Below are 23,804 nucleotides of genomic sequence, written 5' to 3' on the forward strand. Positions count from 1 at the left end.
TGAAATGATTCATGACACGCATTTATTTTTAAACTGCAGGAAACAAAAATATGTTTAAATATAATATATCGGTTTTCTTGGGGTAAGAAAGACAATTTTTTTGTGAGATATTGCAGGGTTAACTTTTGGTGCTTTCACAACATTTTTACCCAATAAAATTCTTCATAAATGGTCAGCAATAATGTGGAATGAATAACTAGTTGGGAACGGTATACAATAGAACATCTGGAACAGTCCGGCAAGTTAACTTCAGCTAATTAAAGCAAGTTATAAAGTGATAAACAAGGTATACTGTATATGCAACTAACTATGTAAAATTCTTTCAAATAGGAAATATTTGTCAATACTGTTTCCACCATGACTTCCTGCAATAACACAAATACACCTTCTGCACTAGGTAACGTGATTTACGTACTTTTTTTATTTGAACTGTAACACTTAAATCATTTGAATGTAGTTTCTACAAACTGGACATTATTTTTCTTAGACATGACATATTACTGGCTAAATTGCCCTGAAATGTATATATAGAAAAACACATGAACATAATAGGTAATAGAGGAAGGAAAAATTAATTAAGTGCAGGCGCAAAAGAGGGGAAAAAGCCATTATGTGATGGGTTGGCAGTGAGTGATAAAGTATTAGAAAATGGAAGAAGAGAGACGGTGAGAGAAAGACCTCCACCTTTCTATCTCTGTTGTCATCTTGTCTTCACCATTCATTTCCCCTTTTTCTCTGACTCTTCCCTCATCCGTCACTCACTTTATCTCCACCTTGCTCCTTGCTAATGCTCTCCCCCTTAACTCCACAAGGATCATTATCATTTCCTGCTTTCTCTCGCTGCTTCATTTATTCACTCTTTAACTCCCTCCGATGCATTTGCTCCCCATTTCTCTTACCCTGCCTCCTTCTCCCCATCTCTCTTTGTCTCATTCACTCATTCTCTCTTCCCCCCCCCTCCCCTCTTAGTTCACTCCCATCATCAGTTCCCTCTCTCTCAAAAAATGCCTTTAGTGCTGGAGAGATAATATGGTCAGTGCTTCTTTTCCAAGTGGGGGGCTTTCATATACTTTACAATTTGCGTCCCTGCCTCTCTGTCATGCAAGCTATTCCATTCCCTTCATAATTGATGTTCCTCCTTTGTCTTCCTCCGTCTCAATCATCTCACTTCGTTTTCTGGACTTTCTGGTTTTTCGTACTGGATCTTCCATTCTTCTCTTTTTTTAAAGCTCACTCACTCAAGTACTCCATTTAAATTGCTCATTCATTCTACAATTGCTGCCTCTCCAAGTGTACCTCTCCTCACAAAACCCCTTCCAGTGTCCCAGTATGTTTTATCCACACTGCTTTTATCTTAAATTAATTATTTAAATATTTCATCACACATTGCTTATTCTCTGAATCATAATTCAATTATTCAATCTTCCTCTTCCAGGCTTTTTGATTAAAGTCATCTCTCCTGGTATCAGTGTTTTACAATCTAAAATCACATAACACAAATGTTATGTCCTTATATCAGAACTGACCCAAATGTGTCATGTAGAATTACTGTCAAATAAGATCATAAATGTTATTGATACCTGCATTTAAGGTCAACTTGTATCACAATTGTAAGTACACCTTGTTGGAATATAAAACTTCATGTCAAAATCTCAAACATTTTCATTAAATACATGTGTACAGTTACTATAAGTCACTGAATAAGACCACACAATGGTGATTGAGCATATGGCATCTACGGTAGAAGAATGACTGGTAAAAGTCAACACTGTTTGAATATCTGCAAGGTGAGATCCAAAAAAAACACGGCTGCAATTACCCCAGAGTTCTTCAAAATTGTACCTTTACCTGTTTACAAATGTACTTCCTACAAATGCTGAGACAACCTCTTTACATGACACCACTTAAGTTCATATTGATCAGATAACCAAAATGAAAGAAATATGCTAACAAAACAATACAAGTTTAAGGATATTTTTGGTGCAAAACCAAGACTAACAGCCCAGTCAATATAATCAATGATAGTGATAAAATGTACAACAGCCGATTGTGCAAAAATTGAACTAAACACTAAATAATAACATAAAAAAGGGACATTTAGTTGGGGAGTTAACCAGTAAGGCTTACAAAAAGAAAAAAGCCTATAGATAATGATGTAAAATGTTAAATCAGTCAAGGACACCAAAAGCCTTTACTGTAAGTAGGCCACATTTGAGGTGAAAGTGATATTTAAAATATAACTTAAAGATATTGTGACTTTAATCATGGATGTCCAAATCCAAGGAGGGTAGGGGCATTTATATTTGATGCCAATTAAATCAGTTGGAGCAGATTAATAATAGAAACTACCTCAAGGCACCAAACAACAGTTGCCTCCCTGTAGCATTACATGGGAATACGTGATCATGGCACAGTGTTCAGAAATCTGAGGAATCAAACTGCAACAAACTGTAGGCCTGTGTCTGATCCAGATAAGCTTTTAGAAACATGAACCAGACAATACACAGCAGCTCACATTGTTCAGCAACCCAGCATGAAACTGAGTGGAAAGTTTTGGATAACAACCAACGGTGCTTGAAAACACCTGAAACATCACCTGCGTCACATGTTTTGAACACAACGCATTCATTTACGCTTTCATTTTAGCAATGGCAGCAGCCTTTCAAAAGGGCAAACACAAGCCCAAAAACAACAGGGAAATACAGAGAATATTAGTGCTGTCAAGGTTTCAAACATTTGGGAAAACTCACCCGTTTCTGCTGATGTTGCCCCGCCGTGTATTAGCATGCTGTTGTTTAGTATCCACTCCTGCGCTGCGTTCAATGTTTTCCTTTCTTCCAAACTTTGGGAAATGTTCCTTGGAAAGTCTGTGATGAAAAGGCCGTGCGGTATCTTCCTGCTGTAGTCCTTGCAGTGTTCCACACCACACAGAGGGAGACGGACGCCATTCTCCAAACGTCAACATGCGTTAGCTTCAGGGACTAAACGCCTGACAGCCACTCATCAAAGCTGGTGACGACACAGCTGCCATCCACTTGGGGATTTTTATGTCTGTGATAAAAATGCCTAAATCAAGAAGCTGTTTCCAAAAACGAGCTTCAACTCCAAGAGGAAGAGTTTAGAAGTACAGAAATAAAAGTGAAAGAGAAGTTGACAAAACAGTATAGGCAAACAATACTTTGGATATACTACAGTAGTTAAGTTATTTAAAGGTCCCATGTCATGGCCATTTCTACTGATCATAATTCCATTGTTATATTGTGCAATTTTCCAAACTCACATTGGTTTCTCATACAGCATCTCTGTATAGTATGTGTATTCACTCTCTGTCCTAAATGGCTTGTTGGAGCTCCTGCCCCCCCCTCCCTATGAGTCAGTGTGCTCTGATTGGTCAGCTCGCCCACTCTGTTCTGATGATTCCACCACCGTTACAGCGGAACATCAGTGATTATGTGTTACAATGGCGTTTGTTAGCAACCAGAAAATGACACCAGCAATGACAAACAGATGAGAATGCTGCGTGGGGTCTGGGTGCCGTGTTGGCGGGACGTTGCGGGGCTCGCAGGTGGAGCGGACAGTGTGAGCTGGCTTGCTGCGGGGGATCTGCGAGACAGCAAGACACAGCAAAACCCAGCCTGAACCCAGCCCGAGCACACACACACACCTGCAGCCTGGCTGTGAGTCTGCGTGTGTGCTCAGAACGAGCCCAGGCCGAGCCCCGCCGCGTCTCGCCGTCTCACTGAGTTCAGGCTGAGAAATCCGCGGAGCTGCAGCTGAGAAAAGATTGAGTGTGTGTGTGTGTGTGTGTGTGTGTGTGGACACGTCACTATAACCAATACGTCACTGTACTTACTACACTATAAGAAGACAACAATGGAAAAATCTCCAACGAGGCGTTCTGGGGCAGCATAGACAGGTCTTTTCTGTGTTAGAGTTTTACTCGCTACAGGGTGTACTTTGAGGGTTTGTGGAACCGTTTGTTGCTACGATGGATATTTAGTTAATGTTTCTGTAAAGAAATTAGGGACGCAATGACATGAGAATGTTAGAAATTATCACTTCGTAAAATAACACCTTGATTATAAAGCCACCACAGATGACAGGATATGACATTTTGCTTTTCTTCCAGTATGAACTAACCCAATTTAGGCCTGATAGGCAACTTTAATTCTGTGAGTAGACGTCATAAGAACACAACATCTAAAAATACACTTTTTAAATTAGAAAAGCTAATGGAGGCTATTGTAAGGAGGCGTGTGGTAGGCCTACTAATGTCACACACATATACAAAGGCTGATACCGTCTCAATACTTTATTAGGAATTTAAATGCAAAATGGCTGCTTATGAATAAAAGCTGACACTTTTAATTTGTTTATACCTCTCTATTTCTTTCTGTACTTAGCCTCAAATATAAACTGTTGCTATCAGTCCTGCATGTAAACATAAAGAAGAAAATAAGTAGAGTAAAGACAGCGGAACAAGTGACAAAACACTTTTCTTTACCACAAGATACTTCTGCCCTTCAGAAATGTATATGCATATGCCTATAATTAAATCCTAAAAAAAGAAATACATAAATACAAATTTGACATTTCACAGCAAGGTCTCTCATCCCTCAGGTCATTGCTGGGGAATATGAAAGGGTGACAAGAGAGATGGAAAGAGGATTTGGAGACACAGTATGGAGGAGAAGGGGGAGATGTCAAGAAGCAGCTGAGAGTTTGACCTGGAGGTATTCTGAATAATGGATGGATGAAGTGGAGGGTGGAGAGGAGAGGTGGGAGCCCCCATCACCTCATTCTCCTCTTCTGTCTGTCTTTGTCTACACTCTTTGGATATACTTTGTTATTTCTTTTTCTATTTATTATCATCCTCCTTCAATTACACTATTTAAAGCAGTTGCATACTCACAATGAACATGCATTTTAATTATTATACTGTAGTGAACACACTGATTATTGATTTAATTACAGGGGTAAGGTCAACGTGAGAGAAAGCAGATACAAAAATAAAACATGTTCCCCCGCAATTCCGTTAATTAGGAAGTGAAACCTCTTCAGCTTTATCAAACAGACAAAGGTTAGTATACTTTGACCTATATGTTGTATTTAAGGAAATCACTAGAGTGCACTGCAGTGGTGTGATGGACAGTATAGTAATTCAATGAATTCATGTTGCTGGATAGTCGTGCTACTTTGACCCATGTAAACACTATAATCCTATATATTGCCTGAAGCTGATAGCTCCTTTGTAATGGAAGTATTGTTAACTGTACGCAATTAGTGGAACACATGAATAAGCCTGAACCCCTGGATTGCAGGGATTACAAGCAGGCAATACTAGAAAAGTAAATGTCAGGGCAACAGTGCTCTAACAGGAAACACTAGAGATGTTAGCGGTTCTTCTAAAGAAGCCACTAGCAATATGTTTAAAACCTTTTTCTGAGTTGTGCTTTTTCAGGTGACTGAGGGAGTCAATGAAGGGAAGTAGTTTCTAACACCTCTGTGGGCTGCTCTTGAATGCATCTTTTGGCTAAAAAATGTCCATTATTTGCAGGTCTCCCCTTGTCCAAAGCTGCTATTGAGTCTATTAAATATCGTGCTACACTTAAAGGGTGTGGGCATTTGGCCGGATAAGGGTAATAGTTTCCAACATGAGAGTCAAGATGTTAGCTGTTTTGGAAATATCACTTAAACTCCATTTAAACCAAGATTCTGAAAACTCAAGCAGGATTTTACACAAGCGTCTGATGGCCTGAAGCCGGCTGACCCCTCACAGCCTTATTTATAAGCACCATCACCTCTGTAAGCTTTTTCAAGTAATGTTGCCTCAGGAGGAATATATTAATGTGCATGAATCGTTAGTTATCAATAAGAGATTTAGTGTCCTAGAGGACCTTGGTATTTCCACACTTGAATATATATACATGTACAGTATAAAAAGTCCTTGCACTATTAGTGGTTGTTAATGTGAAATGTCAGTAGCCTAAAGCTGAGTTAAGACATATACATAATATTAGTATCATCATTATTTTCTGTCAGTGCAGTAAGAAGTCTGATGAGGACGAATACAAAATTAAATCACCCAATAAGTCAGTCACTGTGAAATAAACTAATGATACGCTGGTGCACTTTAAGGAGAGTTAGTTTAATGTTTCTTATTTTTTTGCAAACAAGATTTTGGCAACAAACTACTAAGAACTAAATTAAACAGTCCATCAGATTTTCCTCATTCGGGTGAAACCAGGCTGAGCCTTATGAGTTTAAGAGTAATCTGCTAACTTTAAAATGACTTTACTCCGTATAAAGATGCTTATTCGTGTGTCATCTATAATTTGTATTTGCCTCCGAAGATAATGTTCTCCCATTTCTATATTTCATAATGCTGTACTTTAGTTTTGTGTGCTGCTTGCTCTATTTATAATATATTCATGTTTTAGGGCACCTGCTTGTTACTTTCGCTCATATTTCTTTAACAGTAATGCCTCGGAACTGATTAACTGCTTGCCTTCGCATAGGATCAAAGTTTTTAATTAGGTTGAAGCAACATTTTAGTTTAGCTGATTCTATTGAATCTTTAAAAAATAAATGGGAATAAAGTCGGATGAAGTGCTCTTATTTTTCTTGTTTCTCTTTTATGTATATTGAATTCTCCATGTAGACTTTTGTTATTCCAACTTTGAGTCCCAAAGTTGCACGGATTCTTCCTTGTAAAAGATGCAGTGTGACAACAGATAGAGCACCATGTTCTCGCTGTTGCAACATGCCTCCTGTCTTCATGGGTTTATAGCACTGCTTTGGCTAATCATTTCAATTTTGAGGATGCCAGAATGCAGTGTTGAGACACATCAGTCTCCCATATTTGATCAAATTCCAATTGTTGGGGAGATATTGCACGATGAGAAGACTAATGATTGGACAGGCAGAGACTGCCGGAGACAATAAGCAGAAAGGAACAGAAGCAAAGTCGCAGCGTGAGATTACATCAGAGCGCCGAGTGCATTGAGCACAAAGATAATGGGAAGACTTTAACAGGGAGGTGTTTCTTTCAAATTGTTGAAGAAAAGATAGTTCTTAAAATAAAAAAACAAATAAAAAAACACACACACAAAATAACAACTTCGAACAAATAAATGTAATCTAAACCTGAAATAATCATTTCCAAATACTTGCAGTCTGCAATACATTGTGCTCAGATTAGTTTTAAGTGTATTTGCTGCTAAATACCGTTTCTGATGATAATTGAAGAAAAGTACATACTTTGAATGTCTAAACTGCACGTACCGTACATAAGCACCTGTACACACACACACACGCACGCACGCACACACACACACACACACACACAGCCTAACAGAACACACAACACAGATAAACTCTCCCATACACATTAAGAATCCTCTAAAAGTTGACTATATAACACAGAACCACAACTAGAAACTGTACAGTCTAAAAAAATGAATGCAGCTGTGAAGAAAAGACATTGTGTGCATGTGTATTGCCTGTGTCTTGGCAATAAGAACATAATAAACGTGCAAGCAACATAATTCCTATAACTCTGACAGTTAAGAAGGATAAAGACAACAGCTGGTAAAGACATATTTAAAAGATCTTGACAAGGTTTTCTATTGGAAGCTGTTCTTCTTCTCATGATGATCTCCTCCCCTCCAGTGAGCTCTGGAGATAATTAAAATGCATTTCCTTAGAAAAATGGAGTGGAAGGTTACACAGCAGAGGAGTGACGGGTTGCAGAGGAGGAAACTGAGGAGTAAAAGCTTATCTGAGTTTTCCACAGAAATATAAATGGTCTTTTGAAGACACACACACACACACACACACACACACACACACACACACACACACACGCACACACACACACACACAAGTGCATACTATTATCAGTGTTATTGAAAGGAGATATTATTAGCTGAATTATTAAGAGAGAACTCCTGCGCCCTAATGTGAAGGACGGGGCAAGGAAAAGCTGTTTGTGACGCAATGTGTGGGTGAGTGTGTGTGCCTTTGAGTGTGTGTATAGGGTGTGTGTGTGGGGGGGGATATATATATATATATATATATATATAAGTGCATTGAGTTTGTGCAATTTCCCTGCATTAAAACACTCTGCATTTGCCTAATGTATGTGTGCAGGCATGCCCAACCCTTTTTGTGCACATGTGTATGTTTTTTCATCACAATCCAAATAATACAGAATAAGGCCAGACTTATAGCAATGTATATTATTCCTTTTCCTCTCCCTTCTCTCATGTCATATTGTATTTGAGTGCAGGGGCTATACCATTTGCAATCAGAACTGCTTCATGCCAATGAAATGTTCCTGAATTTGAGGAGAAAAAGTGGAGAGGAGAGCAAAGTTTAAAAAGGAAATAAGAGGAAAGAAGATTACACATCAAATCCCTCTGCAGTGGACCTCACTGTGAAGCTGATGATACACAGCGGACACACTGAAGCAATGTAGAGCTCTAATTATGCTTTCAGCAGGGACTGGGATTGGTTAGAGGCAGCGGCCATGCTCACATAAAGCCATCTGGTTATGAATGATTGATTTAATGAATGTCAACCTTATCTATCTGTCTGTCTGTCTGTCTGTCTGTCTATCTTACGTAAGAGTTTATACCTAATAATGAATATGGAATCAGCTCACAGACCCCACACCAGTCACTGTTGGAAACATTCAATATTCAATATGCCCGGTAGCTAAATCATATCTCTCTCTCTCCTTATTTTATTGTCTTTCTGCATGATTCTCTCTCATAATTTCCCTCACTCTCTTCGTCTGTGCACGCTCGTTGACCGTGAAATTGCCACAGCTTTAAACATGCGGCAGATTCATAATCGACCAATGACGTTTGCGTCTGTGTCGGAATATGAAATCTAAGTATTTCCCAATCTAAGCACATGGAGACAAAACACACACACAACACACACACACACACACACACACACACACACACACACACACACACACACACACACACACACACACACACACACACACACAGCAATACACTTCCTCACACTATGTCATCAACAGTATAGGTAACATGAATATTTATTACAATAAACTGAAATCTTATTACATTAATTTTTACAAAATCTTTAAAGAGAGATACATGCAGACTAGTCATGCATGGACAGACGGACGGTGCATACAAAACATATCTACAGGCGTGACACAGAAAGATGAGAGATTCTGTGCATGCAGGCATACTGATGTGTTGGTTTATCACACACAGAACATGTCCATGAATCTTGGCAACTTGTTTTCACATTCATGTTCTTTGTTTTCCCATTTATTCATTCTATGTTGTCCTCTCTTTTTTGCCTTCAACAGGTTCATAATTATGTGCAGCTGCATGTGTCTCTGTGTTGACCTCTCCAGTAGACACCAGGGTGCTTAGTATTCAAGACTGTCACTGACTCTCTGTGGCCAATCAGCACACACTTGTGTACACGTACACACACACACACACACACACACACACACACACACACACACACACACACACACACACACACACACACACACACACACACACACACACACACACACACACACACACTTAAATGACGCCCCGCTGCCTCATAATTTCTCTGCCAGCTCTAAAACAGACTTTATCTAGTCCAATCAATGTTCATAATATAAACACAAAGATAAATTGATTATGCTGAACATACTGTAAAGTAGACCAAAGATAAGAAGCCTTTGTCGTTTGACAGATAGCGCCGCTGCGCTGATTAAGTTTGTCAAAGTTCCTGACCCAAAGGAGGGATGTCGGAAAATTAATAGTGTAGTGGAACGCTGCTATGGAAATGAGAAATAATGAGAAATAAGCCTCTGGTGCTATCGTAGGCCTTGAAATGAACCGGTGTTCCTTCGATAAAAAAAGTAAATGTGCTGTTTCCTTTATCTTTAATATTCTAAGCTGTAAGAAAGGGTCATTGGAATCAACCTCATCACAGAAATCTTCTTGTTGTCTTTTGTATGAAGTTGACATTTTGACCTGGCGATAGCTCAAGAAGAAAAATCAAAGATTGCCCAAGATGCTCAGTAAAGTTCAACATTCATATTGAATTTGATCGTTCTTATCTGGAAATGGAATTCCTGGGCTGATGATAGTCTTAAAGGAAAGGATTTAACCACTGAGGGACAAGAGTGTTGACAGCAAATGACATTTACATGCAAACAATAACACATTAAGCGTTGACCATGGAGGATGTTTGGCCTTAGCTTGGCACTACATGAATGTACACATCTTCACAAAAATCATGTGGCGTTATGTGATCAGACTTGCTCCCACTCTGCCTGTTTTTAAATCCTTCTCTTATACATGGTAGTTTGCAGACCATGTATAAGACGTATCAGTCTGTGTTTCTAAATTGGGGTTTTTCTATTTTGTTGTGTTTTAAAATGTTTTTACATCATGTATGAGGGTTTTCAGTCTGTGGCTATAAGGATGGTTTTATTGTCACGTGCTTTTACATTAGTTTCTTTTTGTCCTATCGGTTTTGTCTAAATGTATTTATGCTGCTTTTTTTTTTTAAATGTATTGATGTACAGCACTTTGTTCAACTCTGTTGTTTTTAAATGTGCTATATAAATAAAGTTGGATTGGATTGGATTATGCAATAATTATGTTCAAATTGTCGTACACTGGGGGCGCCCTTCTGTATCCGAACCTTGGCCCTTTACTGCATGCTGTCACTTCTTATGTCTTACTATATTGTGTTTTAATACATCTCAGAAAAATAGATGTCTTACTCTGGACCAGTGTTGTACAGACAGATGACAAATAAACAGTGTATGTGTTGCAGTAACAATATGTTGAGCAAGAGAACATATAATCTAAGTGACAAAAAAATCCTCTGATACTTATATGCGGACAATCAGCACACTAGTGGAAAAGAGAAGCAGGCGGCGGTGGAGATGAGAATAGAACACGATGGCAGAGGAGCTCCTGGCTTCATTCAGAGAACACAGCAGGAGGTATGTTCACAAAACAAATTCCTCTGACTTGTCATGATAGATTTATGTGTGAAGAAAATGCATATCTGTTCAGCACATAGGCTACAGTAAGCCTCAGGTTAGGACCCCATCTTTGATTACACAAAGTGATTCATACTGGCTGAGAATTTATAGAAAATGGCCGTTCTTCCTGTCCCTTTTTCACAGAAAATAACATACGAATGAAAGACCAACTCTCCATTTTCAGTTTGTTTGTTATTACTTTTATTAATTATTATCATCGTCATCATCATCAACATTATTCTTCAAGTTTAGCTGTGTAACAAACTTTTTCTTGGCTGTCAAAATATGTCGAAATATACTTTTTGCATGAAATGAAACCTACAAACAGTAACGTACAGAAAGGTAGCAGAAAAAAATACAACATGAGAAAGTAAATAACCTAAAAATAAAAAAAGAATTCTATGAAAGCAATTCAACTGAATAGACACAATTCTACTAAAATATATTGGTTAAATGCACATAGTTGATGTGTGTATGTCCATGCGTGTGTGTGTGTGTGTGTGTCTGACCAATCACAAACTGGCCTTTAGCTCCCTTGTCTCCCATGGTTAATAATGTACACTCAATTCGTACCAGTGCTGGTGTGTGCATGTGTGTGTGTGTGTGTGTGTGTTATCCCTTCCTTGGCAATAAGAACATAATAAATGGAGTGCAAGCAACAGCATAATTCCTATAACACATTCTGACAAAGACAAAAATGAAAACACTTGTTTTTAACAATGTAAACGCTGATGTAAAATGCCATCAAACCTAAAACAGACACTGATTTTTTAATTAAAACATGCCATGTGTGACCTGAAGGTCCAATTCATTTCAAATGTCTCGCCTATTTTAAACCATAAATGACAGCTGAAATGTTCTCCCAAGATTCCTATTAATATCTATTTAAGTTTTAGATATACAGTATCCTTACATGACTCATGAGAGACATTCGTGTTAATCTGGCAAATACATAAAAACATATTTGGATAGGAAACAGTTTCGCAGAGCACATACAATATGGAAATTGTGCAAGAAGTTTTTTATTATCTAGGCTACTTTCTTTTTACTTCCAACTCACTCAGTTCAGGGAAATGATTTTTTTTCCAAAAGTTCATAAACTATTGAAATATTTTGGCATTCATTTGTCTCCAGCCTACTTAGAAACTGCTGTGTTAACACACACAAAATGAGTTCATCCTGTTGCTTTTATTATATCTGTTTCCTAGAAATCCCATGAAAATCACAACCAAAGGAGTTTCAATAATTTAATAGATGAAAATGTGTGTCAATTTATTTTTATCAAATGTGAAACTAAATCCGAGAGAATCCACAATTTGCTTCTAGCAAGAATCTGATCATTTACTGCTGGTGACAATTTCTTTAAGGACCATTCAAGTAGTAGGGAAATGAAACCTTAACAACACGAGCAGACACCTTGTCAGTTTTGGGGTAACTGAGCTAATATCAGCTCTTTGGGCACAACACGGCGTAACACATACATTTAACTCCCATTGTGCCTCCCTTGACCTTTCTACCAATTGAGAACACGTGTATAAGCACTTGATAAAAGAAGTGATGCAGGAGAGTGGAGGGATAGGTAGAGGGATAAGAAGAAAGACAGAGATGCAGAAGTAAAATAAAACAACAGATGAGAAGGATGCAGGTGATGGAGATCAATAGAAAACAGATGAGAGGATGAATGCATACATTAACCTATTTATCAACCACTACAAGCGTCATTTGATCCATATATACTTCAAAGGCACCCATTTATCCATCATAGCATCTGTCAATCCTTCCTTTTGTTCGGATTCTTTAAACAAAAAACACTGCTTGATTGCTTTTGTTTTGCTACATTTGCAAATGTAAACAGTTTTCTTGATGCTAGCATGCCCTGAAGAGATGCCCAAAGCTTAAAAAAACACAATATATTATGCTTTTCTTTCCATCAGTGTGATGTAGAAAGTAGAGCCATTCATGGGGAAGGTGTGCAAACTCTTCTGAGGAAAATCCCTACACTGATTTCTTTGCAGCAGAAAAAGTATTTTTATTTTATTTTTGTTTTACTGTCAGTCCTGCTTGTTTGCCAGGTTTTCTGAAGGCATTGGTGTCTTAAAATGTAAGAAATCGAAATAATTATCTCCTCTGTAGAATAACAACGCCTCATAATGCGTTTTTTCTTAACCATGATATGGGCACTCAGGTGATATTACACAATTTGGCTTCCAACTCCAAACAAACCAAACACAGCACAGAACATCTTCGTGTCATTACATCTCTGTAAAAATGTTACCAAGGCAAATGTCTTTATCTTCCTACAAAGTCATGTAAATGCATGCAAAGAGGGTTAATTAGTGATAAAGAGTTAGCATAGCAACCAATTTCATTCTGTTAAAGCACATGTGGGTAGTTCTCAATGGCTGAAAAGGCAAAGAGGGAACATCAATCAGACACAAGCATTATAATGGATGACTTTTAACTTGGTGCACGGGAAATAAATATAGAAGTATGTTTGCCCAACTCCTGCCTAACATGACTTACATCACTTTTCGAAACAGACAGAGGTTTATTAGAAAAACTGTACAAGTTACCAGGCACTAGTCAGAATATCTTTGTATCCATGTCTTTTGGATAAGCATAGAAAAATATCGTATTCTCATTATTTATTCTCTCCTGTTTTTATTGTCTTTAGGCTTTTATTACTTCCTTCAAAGGAGTCCCTTGGTGATTTTTTTTGTTTTTTATTCTACATGTAGCAACTAAGGCAGCAAGGCAGGGGAAGTGATTCTGTTCTTATAAAAAAAAGATGGCCCCCGTGTTTCTCCCTTCTGAAGAATAGAATCTTAATGACCTGCTAGTCAATATTCTCAATGTATTCAATTAATGATGAACATTTGGTTTTAGACGGGTCTTTCCTTAAACTTATAAGACTGATTTAGAACCAAAATGTAGGTAATGAAAGGCAGAACAGTTGTAGGAGTAAGCTGGAGTTTGAAGCAACATGGCGATTTTTTTCAGTATCATTTAGGTATAAGGTGAAACAGTTCCCATCCATAGAAAAGGCAACGTATTTTGCAGATTTTATAAGACGCTAACATGCTACATAGAGGTAACCTACCATACTCTCAGAAATACGAGATAGGCTGAATAAAACACTGTAGGCAATACGCTCTGTAAACTCAATACAGAGCTAAAGTTTATACAGTTAACCCATATAATTAATCCTTATGATAACATTTAGGGTTCATCTCCCTAAGCTCCTAAGGTCTCTCTATAAAACCATACCTAACAACATATGATAGACAAACAGAAAAACAGTTACATAGTAAGACTATTTTGACCTATTAACACACAAAGAACATGATAAGAATACATATAAGACAACGTAATGTAACATGCCAAAACCATTAGACCTTTTAAAAACGATGTGTCAAATGCTACGAGACAGGTGGGTTGGTGTGCAACACGTGTGACCCCTGAGGACTGAAATACCGAGCGCAAGCCTTCATTATGTTTACATCATCATTTGGGGATGGAAGCATCCTTTGATCCTTACACACAATTACACAAATGCACACATACACACAACCCCCTCTCTTGCTGTACCATTTCTGTTAGACGGCTGTTATCCACGTAACAAGTCTCCCCCAAGAAGATAAACAACAAATAACTCAAAAAGAAAAAAAAGACTCAAATACACTAATTCTTATAGTACCATTTCCTGCAAAAAAGCATTATTTGCCTTTACAAAATAACATTTTATATAGGAAAGTGTAGCAAATTGCATGTTTTGTACTATAACATCATAATTATTATTATTACCATTATTAATATAAATGTTAAGCAGGTTAATAGATGGTGGTTCTATTAGGCAGGCAGCCAGGCACGTAGCTAGTATCATGGCACGGAGGAAGGTAGAAAATAAAGTCACTTGGTTTGATCAAAATGGATCAAGAGAACACTTCGGTCCGGAATTACTCCGGTCTTACCAGTTCAAACTGGTTTTAAGCAGTTCAAAAAGTATTTTCAACAAGTCTCCCATTTAGGGCCACTTTGCAGCGCTGGCGACTTTGCCAGTTGTTTTTTTCTTTTTGCCAGTTTCAGAAACAAAATGGAAAGGAGCTAGAAAAGCCAACCGATCCTTTTCTTAACCAAAGTAACCAAACTGCAACCCAGAACCAACTGGGTTAACTCCACCAGTTTCAAAGAGTCAAAATAAGTTTTGGTTTGGATCCATTAGCACAGCGGTGTGACAGTCAAAAACATGCTTTGGACCAGACCAAAGTTCTTCTAACCAGATAACATCTGGTTGTACCGAGATAAACGATCTGAATGATGCATCAGACCAGTTAGGACCAGTTTGGTTCAGTTCCACCCGGTGCATAACAGATCAGCCAAGTTAAAGTGTTTTGCTTCTAGCATTTTTTTTGCTCTGCTGTATGGTGGCTGTGCAAGTGCTGAGCTCCTCAAACTCATCCTAAATGAGAGCAGTCTAACTTTCTGTCCAGCTTCCAATCCTCTTATTTGGAAAACACATGAAGTGGCTGTTTATTAAAGGTGATTTCAGCTGCATGCCCGGACTCTGTCATTGAATACTTGCCACAGAGCTGTCAAGTGGCCGTCACTCAACACAGGATTCAGATTCATTTCTCCAAACTGTCCCTGCAGCAGTTCAGCGGGATCCTACGATGATTTTTGACCATTTGACAGCCGAGTGCTTCCAGCATAAGGATGTGTTCCATTTAGTGCCCAGGATAGGCCCATTTTGACATGAGCGAGCCTCCAGGAACGTGGAGGCCGACAGCTTATTCATTCAATAAAAAGCGTTCTTTAAAGGTTTGTTTGAGTCAAAGGCATCAGATTAATTACTCTCTGTGTTCTCATCTAAGTTTTTAGATTCGGCAACAGTCGTGACCTCTGTGGGTTTTGTGGTGTCATCATTACTATCCGACACCGTTTCATCTCCCAACTCCTGGTTTGTTACGTCACGACCCTCTTCTCTTACTTCCATTTCAGCTTCCGTTTCATTGTCAGTGGCATCAGCGCCCGTCTTTTCGTTTGCTTGGTTGTCGTGACCATCTCCTATGACATCGTTGCTTTCGTCTGTGATCTCACTGTGAGCAGTTTCATCTTTTTCCTCGGGTGTCACATTTTGACACTCGTGCTCCGGCGTCACCGTGACGTTCTGATTGTGGTCCTCTTGCGTGGGACCCTTCTTTTTGTCTGTGTACCTGTGTAGGCCCCTCTGTATGTGTGTGGTGAAATCATAGCGATCAACACAAACGTGAAGGCAAAAGCTGCATTGGTATGGTCCCTGGTCGCCGTGGCAACTCATGTGCAGTGCATACATGACCTCGTCGAGGAAGTAGATCCCACAGTGGATGCAGCGGTTGGTCAGGTCGTCCTGCGTGGACGCTTCCACCATTACGCGATTCGATGGGGCACTTGACTGACTTTTCGTCAAATGATCCTTTTCTATCTCCTCCCTCTGGTTCTCTCCTTCATCCATCCTCTCCTCCTCCTCTTTCTCTGCTTTCCAGTTCTCTCTAGACCTCTCAGCCAGCGGCGACTCTTGCCTTCTCCTCTCCGCACCGTTTGTTGACACGTGTGAATTCGCAGCACTGGTATCTCTTTGTCTTATTGCCAGATCCAAGGGGGCGTCATTTTCTAACGATGGCGAGGAGGTTTGGGAATGAAGAGGAGGAGGAGGATAGTGAGGAGGCGCTGGAGGAGGGGGAAGAGGAGAGTAGGGGGAGGCACAGTAAGGCACCGTGTAGCTTTGCTGATGATGCTGTACTGGAGCCACCATGGCACCAAGGTAAAGAGAGTTGTTCCCAACGCTACCAGGACTGCTCAGATTACTGAGGGTACCGGGGACCCCAGAGGCGGCGGCCATCTTGTACTTGGTCCAGAACCTGAGCCAATCCGATTCAGGCGTCAGATCAGGGGAGAGGGTTAATGGTAGGGGTAAGGAGAAAAGAGGGTACTGGTATTTTTCAATGGGTGAACCAGGGGGCGAATAACTAGACGGTTTGGATGGACGCATGTACTTTTCAATTGGACTCCCTCTTTCTGATCCACCTCCTCCTTTACCTCCCTCTACTTTGGATATCATCCCGCCCTCTGCGAGGCCTCCATTACCCTCAGCTACCAACGAGGAGGGGGTGTGTGAAGGAAGGAGAAGAGGAGGCATGCGCCGGTGGATCTCCAATGTTTGATTGGCTAGGAAGGCTTGAGTGGATCGGGGGGAGCGTGAGCGAGGGGAAGGCTGCTGGTTTTTGATTGAAGCAAAACATTTGTCTGACTCCTCCCCATTGACACGCTCTTCGCTGGTGATGCGCTGTTGTTTCGGGGCGGGGGTCTCAGATGACAGGGAATCAGGGTTGATGCGTTTCCTTGTACGGCGGCGGATTATTTGTTCACCGTTGTTCTGCTTTATGATGTTCAGAGGTCTTGGTGTCTAGGAGATAAAGGAAACAAAAAAGGAAAACATGAAAAAAGGACAAGTGTTAAAAAACGATTAGCTATTGACAATTTATATTCTTGTTTGAATGTTTTCCAACAAATTATCTGCGGCTACTTATCTGGCATGACTAATAACATCAGACATATAAAGCCTAGCATCATTTGACTGTGATTATATTACATTGTGTTTATTACAAAAAAAAGGAATAGCTGCAACAGTAGAGCTTATGACTGGTAAACCACTTATTTAAAAAGACATCAATGCTAAGAAAGTTGCATTATGGCTGATTGAAGATGCACAACTGCAGTTACTGTTTGTAATAATCAATGCAAAGTAGGCCAACCAAACACAAATCTCCAATTTACCAATAGTATATCAACATTTGAAAACTCTTAATTCCTTTACACTTGACCTATGTATAATTAACTGTGACAGGCTAAAGAAAAGACATGTACTTGGACTGAGGACTGCACTTTTTGCCCTTACCACAAGGGGGAGCACTTACATCTGATGTAAATTGTTTGCCCTTAAAACTCAACTTTTCCAGACAGATCCCTAACTTACTCTTGACAGAGGTCTGAATTCCAAAGAATGAAATCTGGTGTGGTTCTACAACACGATATCTGAATCCTTTGTTACTTCTGAAGATAAATGTAGTACTTCTAAAGATAAATGAGAGGCGATGAAACGTATTTGATGTTTCATTCCTTACACATTCCAAAAGAAATCAAAAGATTTCCAGACAAATTAGCGAAAGATTTTCTTTCATTGGAGTAAAATAAATGGGCCAGTTTAAAGTGTCTTTAAAGTGTCTACACTTCAACTCAAAAGTAATGACTTGCTATCAATTCACTATTGGAGAACTGACTGCACTGAGGCCTTCTCTCTTATACACATAACACATAGTAAACTTATCACAGCATTAATGCAAAACAAAGTCAAATTCAACTGAGTTTTTTTTAAGCATAAATAAACCTTTAAGTTGAGTTTATTGAAATGTTGACTGAAATGCAGGTTGAATTTATTCCACTTTCCACTTAACATTTTAGGAATAGCAAAGAGCTTTGTTATTATATGTGCCTATATGTAACTCTTGAATGTGTGTCCAACTGATGTAAGACTTAGTACATTACATTGTGGGAAATCAAAACCAGGTGCATATAGAAGCATCAAGCAAGAAGGAACATAGATGAATGACGGTGTTCAAGTGGAAGAAAAGCAAGAACGTGGGTTGGAGCTTCTATTTAAAGAAAAAAGCCTGATGTCTGCAATAGGTATGATTTATCCCAGCGTGAATGAAAATCAAGTACACGGGTTAGGACTTTAATATGTACCTATGTCTACGACTAAGAATGTGCGTTTCTCAAGGTATGTGTGTAAAAGTGTGTGTCAGTGAGTGTGAAGTCATCATTAGTCTTTGTAGAGCTGCTACTGGAACTATTTAAGGAGACATGAGTCACGTATAGCTTAATCCAGAGATGTCCTGCTGCACTTGTAACAAATGATGTTGACACATTCATCAACAGGGTTAACTCATACTCAAAGCAGTCCTTACTTACAACACTGTTTCAATGTATACACTTTATATAGGGGCCTCCTCTCAGAAGCCATGCTTGTAATCGTCTTTGTTGTTTTTCAAAGAGCTGTCCTATTCATAATTTTGGACAGCTTTTAAATATCTGAAAAACAATTTTTTCTCTCGAAAACGGACACAATTATGTCAGTCAAATAATTGACATTTTCCTTTATGGTCCTAAAGTTGTGTGTTTCTAGCTATAGGCTGGTGCCCCACGGGAACACATACGGCAAAACGCATAGGATTAACGCAATCGCAAAAAAGCTTCCGTCCACACGCAATATACACCGGATAGTGTCTGTTCACACGAGACAGCTCCGTTTAGCTCCAACCACTGGAAAAAGCTGCAGTACATATGCCGAGCCTGTACGTGGCGCTGTAACTTCCTCCAGAAAAAGCAGCGAAGAAGCATGGTTGCCCTTCTGTTTATTCACCGTGGTGGGGGCCGAGGGAACCGGGCAGAGTTTTTCGCCGGTCAACGTGTGTAAAAGTTTAAATCTTCCGGACAAAATTATAAAAGTGCCGGTCAAAGGTCTTCTTTGTTATTTATTAAGCTTTAAAACAAATGAATAACGACTATATATAATAATAAAATACACGGAGCCTGTCCTCTCTTTTTCCTCTCTTCTGACAGCATCAGTGTCTGTCTCATGCAGCAGCTGATCCAGTAATGAGTGACCTGGCCGACAGTACAAAATAAACATATTTATAACTAGTTTAGGTAGTTTGAGAGGTAGGCTAATTAAAATAGCTAAGGGTGATGATCTGACTTGAAGTGTGTGTTTTGCAGCGGGAGGAGCTGCGTGTCTCCGTCCTGTCAGATTAGACTCCACTCATGTTTATGTCCATATTGAGATAAAGATAAATAATCTGAATTCAGTGTGCAGTGTACTTTTGCGGGGGTGAGCAGCAGAGGTGGGGGGGAGGCAGGGCTATTGCGTCATCATTATCACAAAATGATCGTATAGAGGCGATCACACGGAGCCGTATGATGACCCCCCAGAGCGCTCCGTTCCCAGATCTATCCACCTTTGGACCGGTTGTCGGGGTCCGTTTCTATCGTTTAGTTACGGCCTCGTGTGGCAAAAAGGGCTATCCGCAAGAGAAATATGTGGATACAACCCGTTTTCGTCCTCGTGGGGCACCAGCCATAGAGAAAAGACAGGAGTGGAAGGGGAGAGAGGAATGAAAGGGGTGAGATTAATGAGAAGGGGGAAAAACTGATATATGGTTTACAGGAAGGATGAGGTAGAGGGAGGGGACATGAAGGAAAGAGGAAATGAAGGAGGGAGGGAGTAAACACAGAAGGAGGATGGCTATCGTAAAAAAAAAAAAAAAGGGAAGAAGCAAAAAATAGCACCCCTTGTGATGGAAACAGTCCAACGATGTGTCTTTATTCCATACTACATACTGAAACTAATCAGGAGCTATTTACACTATATATGTAAAAGTGAAATGGATCATTGATTCCTGGGATCCAACCAATTAAACTCATTTTTTGAGAGTGCATTCATTAAATGTCTTCAGTATATTTTGCATATAAAGCAGCCTAATCAATGGGTATGTACATAGTTCAGTCTCTCCTTAAAAAGCTCTTCTGCGTTTTCTCCTAATCCCTCTCCATCTCTCACTCTTTACACATCCCCTCCTCTTTCATTATCCCTGTCCTCACACTTTACCTTAATCTTCTCCTCTCTCTTTGTCTTCTTCATTTTTCCTACCCCTTGTTTGTCTTCCGTCTTTCCTCTCCTCTCTCTGCTCTCCCTCCCTAAATGTCTCCCTTTTTCTCCCTTCTTATGCATAACTCTTGTTTCCCCTCTCTCACTCTGAAGTGTTTTACTAGCTGCTATCCTCTCTCATAATGTGTGTAGAGCATATTAAACTTTTATTATAGGGTATAAAATACGGCTGTCGTGAAGATTGTCAAGAGTAGAGAGAGCCGGGACGTGATTGGAGCAGCATATGAGATGAACAGGTTGACCAGGGGACATCGGCAGGGGCAGGAAGGAGTAAACTGCGATAGCTTGTCATCCTCTGAAGGGTCTTTAAAGCTCAATTCAATAATTTCAGTATAGTGCTTGGGGTTGTAACACGGTCAACCCACTGATGCGTTCACTAACACTGATTTATTACACTGAAACCTTTTTGTTCACTTTGAAATGTTACAAGCTGAGCCTAAAAGGCCAATATGTGAGCATGAATCTGGCATATATATATGTTGAAGCTCTGAAGGCTTGTTTCACAATGAATGTTTTTGAGAGTAAGCTGGTTTATTTAAGTGGGAAATTAGCTTTAACTCTTCGAAGACATAAGAGGTGAGAAGCTCAATATTCTCAAGTCAACTAAATTCCAGACTGGGTCTTTATCTCATCTGTAATTCATGCAGTGTCTAATTACATTTGGAATTTCTATTGACTTTCCTCGGGCTTCGATGGTAAAGTTGATATATTCCATCATATTTCTCACTCCATGGAGCTGGCTCACAGTGCCTGCTGAAATGGTCTGTAACTCCCAGCTCAGACCAAATCAAATATACTTTTTCCACAATATTACGTTTCACAGCGGGACTCACAGAATGTATGCAGGAATATAACTGCAGTATGCACAGTTTAATTTGAGCAATGTGCTAATGGGCCAGACAGGAGGAGTGATAATTAGGGGTCGAAACCTACCCCGTGGATGTATTAAAACATATAATCAGTCTATAAAATAGTCAAAAGTACTTGACAGGGTTAGGAGTTCATTACCGCAAATTAATTTCTGTATGATAATACACCTGATATTTAGCTTACTTGCTGACTCTGATATTTGAAGTGTTCTTAAGTGCTTTCCTTTGAAAATTCGAATAAAATTACAAGTATTCAGAAACTTCATGTATTACATTTGGGAAATGTTGTAATCAATCTCAAAGGTCTAACGTGTGTTTAGTATAATCCATTTAACCATCTGTTTGCATGATCATGACTGTGTATCACATACCGAATGAAGTTTTTGGTATAAACCACATGCGTTGCAGACGTAGCCTCCATTGGAGTTCTTCCTCCACAATGACGTCTTGGTAGTCAGACAGTTTGCACAGAAGACCCCGCTGCCTCTGCGTCGCTACGGAAGGATAAAAAACAGAAAACATTAGAATGTGAAGTAAATATCTAGATTGATAAAGCAACGTTTTGTAGGTAAGAAAAGAAAGAGGGAGAAGACTGAAAATGCTGTTTTTAGTTTCAAAATCTTTTCACACCGCTCAAATAAGATTAGGACAGAGAGAGAACATCTTGGTTATCCTGCCAAATAGTGAAACCTATTCAGAATGTTGTTGTACTATAATTTCCCCTTTTTAGAACAAGTTTAATATGTAATGTTGGTACTCAAGAACTGCTCCACAGAAAAGATATGTTTTCAACTTGCAGCATAAAGTGTTTAGGTGTTTATCTAAACTGCCGGAGGTACTTTACAGGTAAGTGTTTGACTTTTACTGTTTTAGTGTATCAACACACACACACACACACCTCTGCAGTTCATGAAGCAGCGGTGGATAAAAAAGTAGAGTGTGCAAGAAAGGGTGGGGGCGGGTTGGGTTTAAAAGGCCAATTGTCGTGGCAACGTGCTCCATCACAGTAATGAGCCAATCACAACGTTTCTCCATCCCATTAAGTCTCTGGCCCCATTCACCACCTTTATGACCCTGAGAAGACAGCATACCTCATCTTTCACCTCCATGAATATGTCGGTTTCTCTCTCTATTTGCCCCTCCGTCCAACAAGGTCTTTCTCTCTGCTTTAATTTTGATCAGCATTGGTGCTTATTCAATCTCTACTTCCTCCGCTCCTCTTGATATTTTTCAATGTTTTCCACTGACTAAATATCTACATAATAATAATAATAATAATAATAATAATAATGATACTTTGGATTTTTATGGCGCTTTTCCTATTACTCAAAGACGCTTTACATCAAATCAGAAACAGAAACACAATACAATGCATGTATAAGATTTACGCCTGCATGTAATTCCTTTTTCTTCACAGACCTTTAAATAATGTTCATTTTTCTCTCAGTTTGTGATGTCCTCTTTGATTATGTGAGTATGGTTGTGCTTGTAAAAGCTGTTATGTATGGTTTACTAAAATCTACCTTCTGTGGATCTGCCATATTACTACCTTAACATTTCTCGCTTGGATTCACATAGTTATCCCAATTCACTCTCACTCCATCACGGACTTTGCATCCACTGGGACCTTCTCCTTTCAGTGCTGGTTTCTTGTTGTTTTATGTTCATGACAGTGCTGGGAGTTAAGCATTTTTTTTTTCCCCGGGCTCAGAGCACCCAGTGCCAGAAGTTAAAAATATTTCAACTTTTCACAAAAGAGTGCTGCACTTCAATCAGGCTTTCTGTAGTCTCAGAGCTACAGATGGAGCCACTACCAGCACTTCCACCAAGCATCTGTTTTGCGCTGCCAGCTCAAAGCCGGAGAGCCCAGTGGGCACAAACACTGTTCACTTTATTTATGCAATCTAATGTACTGCAAGCATTCCTGCACACATAGAAGACTAAACATTAAATACCACCAGCAATGAAAAATGGTTTAATAAATGTTTCGTTTCCTTGCTATAATTTTAGCTCATAAACAGACGTTCACGATAACATCCTTCATGCTGTGTGGATCAGGATACAAAATTAAACGTTTAGATTGTTCCGGGATTGAACACAAAGGAACCCCACAGATGCGTTT

The 23,804-nt window shown here is 39.4% G+C and overlaps 1 protein-coding gene across 2 annotated transcripts in view; it reads right to left on the reverse strand.

Annotated features, from left to right (window-relative positions):
* Nucleotides 1-12,305: 12,305 nt before the first annotated feature.
* Nucleotides 12,306-23,804, reverse strand: part of trps1 (trichorhinophalangeal syndrome I) — a 106,264-nt gene continuing 94,765 nt past the window's right edge. For both annotated transcript variants that reach the window (XM_034124880.1, XM_034124881.1), the window contains exons 10-11: nt 22,054-22,176; nt 12,306-17,492 (exon numbers count right to left, since the gene is read on the reverse strand). In XM_034124880.1, coding sequence (XP_033980771.1) covers nt 15,894-17,492; nt 22,054-22,176 — 1,722 coding nt within the window. In that variant the 3' untranslated portion in view covers nt 12,306-15,893. The remainder of the gene's footprint in view (nt 17,493-22,053; nt 22,177-23,804) is intronic.

The sequence above is a fragment of the Trematomus bernacchii genome, unplaced genomic scaffold (genome assembly GCF_902827165.1).
Source record: "Trematomus bernacchii unplaced genomic scaffold, fTreBer1.1, whole genome shotgun sequence".
In the NCBI taxonomy this organism is placed as follows: Eukaryota; Metazoa; Chordata; class Actinopteri; order Perciformes; family Nototheniidae; genus Trematomus; species Trematomus bernacchii.